The sequence below is a fragment of the Phaseolus vulgaris genome, chromosome 3, assembly GCF_000499845.2.
Source record: "Phaseolus vulgaris cultivar G19833 chromosome 3, P. vulgaris v2.0, whole genome shotgun sequence".
In the NCBI taxonomy this organism is placed as follows: Eukaryota; Viridiplantae; Streptophyta; class Magnoliopsida; order Fabales; family Fabaceae; genus Phaseolus; species Phaseolus vulgaris.
This window is the reverse complement of record NC_023757.2, coordinates 6,332,585-6,339,985: the sequence shown is the minus strand read 5'-3', so window position 1 is coordinate 6,339,985 and position 7,401 is coordinate 6,332,585. Positions and strand designations below refer to the sequence as shown.

Sequence of the window (7,401 nt, the reverse complement as noted above, 5' to 3'; positions counted from 1 at the left end):
GGATAATTACCAAAAATATTAGAATAATTATCAAATATTAGGCTGATTTTTTTATAACAAAAATCAATTTTCAATTTGCAAGATATGCGACTTAGACTCCTCTTAATTGGCGTGTCCATTTCGGACACACGTATCGGACACCGACATTCAAAAGACACTCGTAGGACACTTATGAGTGAAGTGCCAAATTCAAAAAATATTTGTTGGATTTCTGACAATTCTAGCACGATTCTAACACAATTTTAAAAAGTAGAAACACATTAATTTTCTAGAAACTCAAACTTATTGTTTGAATTTTTAGTATGATTATAAAAGTAAGGAACAAATCTTTTTGAACTAATCATGAAAAATATCTTTCTGTTCCAAAAAAACTGAAACATACTTGTACACATATATCTTTATTATAAATTAATATAATTCATAATTATATAATATATAGGTATGTGTCCTCGTATCCTCGTGTCCTACGTTTTAAAGATTATACGTATCTTCGTATTCATGTCCATATCGTATTAGTATTTGTATCGGTGTCTGTGATACATAGTTTGCAAGTAATTTGATCCAAATATCTCAAATAATATTATATTATCAATATTTTGGCATTAGATAATATACTTATGTAAAACAATTAATGTTGGTTATATTATATAGAGTCTCGATATATTGACACCCTCTGCACATGACACACATTTGACGTTGCAGACGTGGCAATGACGTGACAGAGTGAGATTGCGCGCGAATAAGCAGTGCGAGCTTCAAAATAGGGTAAAAAAGAATATATTACATTGGTTATTAGAAACAACCAGTGTAATATTTTTTTTTACTCAGAATGACCCATATTACATCGGTTAAGTCATCTAACCGATGTAATATATGGCTCATATTAAAAAAAATTGAATTTTTTTCATAAAGAGTGGGTGGGTCATAAACGTCACATAGGTAACCACTTACAGACACACGGGTAACCAATTTTGTGTGTGTCGATATATGTGGAGAAACCTACATTGGTTAAGCCATCTAACCGATGTAATATATGGTCCATATTAAAAAAAATTGATTTTTTTTTCATAAAAAGTGGGTGGGTCATAAACGTCACATAGGTAACCACTTACAGACACACGAGTAACCAGTTTTGTGTGTTCCAGTATATGTGGAGAAACCTACATCGGTTAAGCCATCTAACCGATATAATATATGGTTTTTATTTAAAAAAATGTTTTTTTTTCATGAAGAGTGGGTGACCAGAAACGTCACATAGGTAACCACTTACAGAAACACGGGTAACCGCGTTTGCCAGTATATGTGGAGGAACCAATTTTGTGTGCGTCACATAAGTAACCACTTACAAACACACGGATAACCAGTTTTACGTGTGCTACGGGTCATATATTATAATATAAAGTCAGTGTCACATCCTCACCAAATGTCACGTCTGCAGCGTTAATTAATATCACGCAAGCGGTGTCAAGTGTTAGTAAGAGGGTGTTAATAAAACATTTTTGTATTATATATATATGTGTATATTTAAGCCGTGTAAGTTTGTTTTTGAATAAAGTTAGATATTGATTGCATAGATATTGACAGAATGAAGAGAGGAAGTATGATGTTAATATATATCTCCTGCAAATAGGGTTACTTAAAGGGTTTTTAACTGTTGGTTTCTGTACGAACCAATGGCAGAGAAACGCGCAATAAGTTTGAATTAAAGTTCCAACCAGTCATTTTGATTGAATGGTCCCTCATCCATCACTCTGTGCATCTATTTATTCTGTTGGCAAGTACTCACATTCCTGCAACAACAACAAGAACAACAACATCAAAAACCAAAGGAGGAAGATGGTGTTAGAGGAGACCTTGGTGCATGATCTGAGGCTATCCTCAGTTGGGCCGGGTCAGGCGACCGAGTCGGACGTGTTCCACTACCCGGCTGCCATGGACTTGGCCATGAAACTTCACTACCTCAGAGTGGTGTTCTTCTTCCACAGTGAGGCTGCACAAGACCTAACCATAATGAAAATAAAAGATGCCATGTTCACCTGGTTCAACTATTACTTCATCACCTGCGGGAGGTTCCGGAGATCAGATTCCGGTAGACCCTTCATCAAGTGCAATGACTGTGGCGCAAGGTTCATTGAAGCCAACTGCAGCAAAACCCTAGATGAGTGGCTAGCCACCAAGGATTGCTCCCTCAACAAGTTGCTTTCCTCTAACCAAGTCATTGGCCCAGAACTCTCTTTTTCTCCTCCTGTTTTGCTGCAGGTTCTTCATTTCCCTTTCATAGTATCTTCTGCATCACATAACTTGCTTATATTTAATGCAAATCATTTTTCTTTCATTCATCTTAAGATGGGAAATGACTAATTAGATGGAAAATTATTTATTAATTCTTTTAAAACTCGGATTGATGAACAGAAGAAAAGACAGGGACAAAAAGAACATATCTTGAAAATAAAACAGAATGAAGATATCAATGGAAAAGACATTCCAGTAACTGAAAAATTCAACTGAATATCACCGAAAAGTGACACTCCCAGTCAACGTATGTTTCTTCAGGAATACTAAATAAGATGCAATTTTAAAAGTTAATTAACAAAATAGATAAAATTGTTAAATTGTATTAAAATGATATAGTTTCACTTAAAATTTGATTTTGGTTAAAATTTAATTATAATATAATTGTAACACTTATACGATTTCAGCTGAAATATACTAAAATTTATTATATATATATATATATTTATTTTATTTATAAAAAAATTTATGTTAGATATCATGGTGCAATTTCAGATCTCAATTATATTAATTTAAATTAAAATTTATCATATTATTAAGTAACTGAATTTATTTATTTTAATAAATTTTTAAAATTTAAAACAAAAATTAACTTCACCACGGCAACCCCCAACCAAGAGAGCATTGATGGTATAGTAGAAAGGAAAATACTATTTTTTTTTCAATTCTTCTAACAAAAATATTTAAAGAAAAATAGTTTTTGCCGACATGCATTTTCATTCAAATAAAAAGAGATTCGAAGCTAAAAATAATCCAGAATTTCAGTTAAAAATACTAATATTCTAGAACTATCTCTAATTTAATCATACAATTAATTATTTTTATTTTAAAAAATATTTTTATTTAATAATATTCTATATCATTAAATTATCTGGATTCAAGTAAGATCATTCTAAAGTTATCTCATTTTGTTTTGTGTGAATATCTTTATATCACCTCATTTTTAAAACCTTATGTTTATCTTTTTTTGTTGTCTAAATATGTTATAAAACTCCATTTATTACACTTTACTTTATTTAATGTATATTATTTCTATTTTAACTTTAAAATATTTTATTTTAATTATTATTATTATGAATTATTCTTTTTTATTGGTGTCGTGGAATATTTTTCTCATTCCAAAGTTGATTTAATGAAAAAACATTTATTTATTTATTTCTATATATCTTAAATTTGTGAGGCCGAATATAGTATTTATGATATTCTCTAATAAGAATCAATGAAATAGTGTCTCATCGATGTCAATAATAAAATTAGAAGTAGCTACAGTTCAGTCAACGTCACCACCCAGTACAGCTGTTACATGACGTGTCTGTTTTCTGTGTGTGATATCACTCCATTTGGAAGATACACAATTATTGAAAATAAACTTTTCTTCATATTTTTATTTATAATTTTATTTTATATTTAAACTATTTTATATGTACATTTTTTCTTACTTTTTAAACAGTCAAATACATTTTACTTTTCTCCTTGATTGGATTGAAGAGTAAATTTAAGAGGGTGAAAAATAATAGATTAAAGAGAAAAGTGAGGCTGTTTTTTGAAAAACAAAAGGTGAAAAATAAACGAAAAGTTTGTGAATAATTTGTTGAGTGTGATTATTAAAATAAATTTTAAATTAATATAAAATCTTAATAAATAAAAAAGTAATATTTTGAAATCAAAATAAATTATTAAAATTTAACTAATTTTATTTCGTTTATTATTTTAAATTTTTTATTTAATAAACATATTAAAAAATATTTATTTTATTTTATTTTTTAAATTATTATTTATATATTTTAATAATTTATTATTTTTAAATAAAAGAATATTTATTTAATTTAATCGATTACTTTGATGTGTTTAATTGATCGTAGGTTAAAAAAACTTTATTCATTGATAAAGGAAAGTTTGACTGAGTTTTTTTGGTCTTTTGTAATTTTACGTTTCGATTGTTTCTTTTCAACTTTCGTTCGAACCAAACTCTAAACCAAAGATACAAAAATTAGAGAGAGAGAAATAATTTGAAATTTAATTGCCAAATGTTGTTAAAGTTTTTATTTTCAAAAATTAGTTTATGTACTTTTAAATTTAACTATAAAAGGTAAAAAAATAAAAATTAATATAATAAATTCTGTTACTTTTTTTATAATTGTTTTCTTCTATTAGTTTTTTTTTTCCTCTCAACCTGGTAAAGTATTAATTTCAATGTGCTATGCAATATCTCACTGTTACTTGAATTACATGTCAACATCATTAATTATGAATAATAAAATTATTTTCATAATCGAATTAACATATTTAGAAAATATGATGTAAATTTACCTCACAACCTTAGTTTAAAAGTAAGAATTAAAATAACATCTTTATTAAAAGTTGAGTATGCAGAAAAATAATAGAACTTTGCTTTTGCAGATGACTCACTCTTTGTTTGGTGAATATGCAGATAGTTAAATTTAAATGCGGTGGAATTTCATTGGGCCTTAGTTGGGCCCATATATTGGGGGACATTTTTATAGCTTCAGAATTCATAAACTCATGGGGCCAAATAATGAATAACTTGGGCCTAAAAATGGTATCCAACATCCCAAGATCCGTCCCAGAACCCGGACAATCTGGACCCGAAAAGGATCCAATTTCAGCAAAACCCATTGACCCGGTGGGTGATCATTGGATCGTACCCAACAACAAGAAAATGGACACATTCTCCTTCCACTTAACAAGCTCACAGTTGAACTACTTGCAAGCACAAATTTGGGGTCCAAGTCTTGACCAAACCCCTGCTTTTGAATCCCTATGTGCCATGATTTGGCGTTGTGTGGCACGGGTTCGGGCAAAACCCGAACCCAAAACCGTGACCGTGTGCCGGTTCGACCCGAATAAGAAGAACAAAGATATCATTGGTAACAACCAAGTGATATGCAAGGTTGAGGGTGGAAGTGAATCTTGTATTGTTGATATGGATTTGAGAGTTTTGGCAAGCATGCTTGAGAATGAAGGTGTTGATGAGAGGCAACAAATTGAGGAAGCAATTGAGAGAGACCAAGGTGTGAGTGATTTCTATGTGTATGGTGCCAATTTGACATTTGTAGACTTGGAGAAAACCAATTTTTATGACTTGCAATTGAAGGGACACACACCAACATTTGTTTACCTCACCATTCAAGGGGTTGGAGATGAAGGAGCTATTTTGGTGTATCCATGGCCACAAAGTTCAACCAAGAATGGTGTTGATGGGAAGTTTGTGACCATGATTTTGCCAGAGGAAGAAATGTCTGACCTTAAATCTGAGCTCAAGATTAATGGTCTTCTGATCAAGGATAATTAGCACTACAAAAAAATTATTAAAAAATAATAATTTTAGAGATAAAAAATAATTAGTTAGTATATTTATTAAATTAGATACTATTTTAAAGAGTAAAAAAATTATTAGTATCTAAATTAGTTTCTATTATTGATAAATAGTTTCTAAGTCGGTATTTGATTGATAATAAATAATTGATAGTTGAAATCTTGGTAACTAATTAGATACCAATTTAGAAACTATTTATCAATAATGAAAACTAATCTAGATAACAATAATCTTTTTAGTCTCTAAAATAGTATCTAGTCTAGTCAATATAGTAATTAATTATTTTTTATCTCTAAAATTAATTTATACTTAATAATTTTCTAGTAGTGTAAGTTTCAATGAGATTATGTATTTGTTAAAGAATAGATTTTTTTTATGTATTTATTTGGTTGAGTACGTTTGTGAGTTGGAAAAATGTTTAGTTTGTTGTACCTTAGTTTATTGCTTTGATGTTGTGCCTCACGTTAAACGTAGAGTATAGTTGTCATGGTGTGATTGTTCTTCGTGCTTTGTTATTAAAGTAATACTTTCTTTTAATAAAGAACCATATTGTTTTGCGTTCCATCGTGTGGTTATTTATTATTTGTTTGATTCATGTTACTTGATGAGCCTAAAAATATTGTAATTGTTATGACTAACATGATCTTATATAACATTTTGTAAGTTGATCCTTTAGACTTAAGAGTACTTTTATACTTTTATGCCAAAAGTCTTGGAAAGAAAATTTTCATCTTTAACAAATATCATGTTAGAGTGTCATTTGTATACTAGTCCCCCAAGCTTAAGTAGTTGGTAACGATGAAAAGCTTAAACAAAAATGTTCATCTTTTCTTGATATCATGTCAAGATGTCATTTGCACCATTTCAATTATCATATATAATATGAACTAAATAATATACAACTTTTGACAGTTGTATAATGATTGTGTCATGAAGATGAGATGCACGGAGAAGGGAGAACTAATGGAGTTATATTGATTGAATTTCTTTATTCATTTTTTTATAAGTAAGGAGTGATTCGCTCCCATTGAAGACCACTTGTGAGATCTTTTAGTCCAAGAAGTATTTAGGTGTGACATTTTCGCTTCAAGTATTACTTCAATAATGTTCTTATTGGGTGGGTGATCATTGATAGAGGAAGGAGATGATGATGTTCGCCTCAGATATGAAGGTGACTTTGATGTCAAGTTGCCATTGGTTGTACGTGATGACGTTAGTTCTAATCACCAAGATCATGGATTTGTATTAGAATAATATTTTGGAGTAGGCTAAAAATAATATTTTGCTACGTAGGGGTATGAATGAGTAGATTCACATGTGAGAAAATAGTTTTCCAAGTATAGGTGGTCATTAGTAATCCTGGCTTTTGCCAATAGAATTTTATGTTGCACAGTGCGGTTAAAACCAACATCATATCAGTTGCTAATGATGTGTTACCGATAACATTTTTTCATGGCTTAGAAGGGTGCTCATGTAATTTTCTTTATATGTATTCTTGTTTGGTCATGAGCATAATAAATGTACACTGACCACTTCTTAAGTTCACAATGGGTGTGTTCCACTGAACTTCATTCGAATAATTTAGCGTTATCACGTCCAAACATATAAAACACATGTACATACATTCAACGTTTGTCTTTAAATTCTGTTTTGAATTCCTGAGTAGTAGTTGTTAAGTCATTACATATTAATAGAATGTACATTTATTTTTGGGAACATTTTGAATATCTTTCTAGAACGTGGTTGGAGCAAGAATTGGGAGCTGAAAGAAA

General features: G+C 30.1%; 1 protein-coding gene across 1 annotated transcript; it reads left to right on the top strand.

Annotated features, from left to right (window-relative positions):
• Positions 1–1,672: 1,672 nt before the first annotated feature.
• Positions 1,673–6,193, top strand: LOC137806454 (protein ECERIFERUM 26-like). The gene is made up of 2 exons (XM_068606592.1): positions 1,673–2,259; positions 4,724–6,193. Exons 1-2 carry the CDS (start codon positions 1,732–1,734, stop codon positions 5,603–5,605), a joined length of 1,410 nt encoding a protein of 469 aa, XP_068462693.1. The 5' UTR covers positions 1,673–1,731; the 3' UTR covers positions 5,606–6,193.
• The last annotated feature ends 1,208 nt before the right edge of the window (positions 6,194–7,401 follow it).

Excerpts from the sequence above, each read along its gene's own strand:
- LOC137806454 (XM_068606592.1), top strand. The coding sequence starts at position 1,732 with ATGGTCCCTCATCCATCACTCTGTGCATCTATTTATTCTGTTGGCAAG. Across the intron at positions 2,260-4,723 it reads CTCCTCCTGTTTTGCTGCAG|ATAGTTAAATTTAAATGCGG; the intron begins GTTCTTCATTTC and ends GTGAATATGCAG.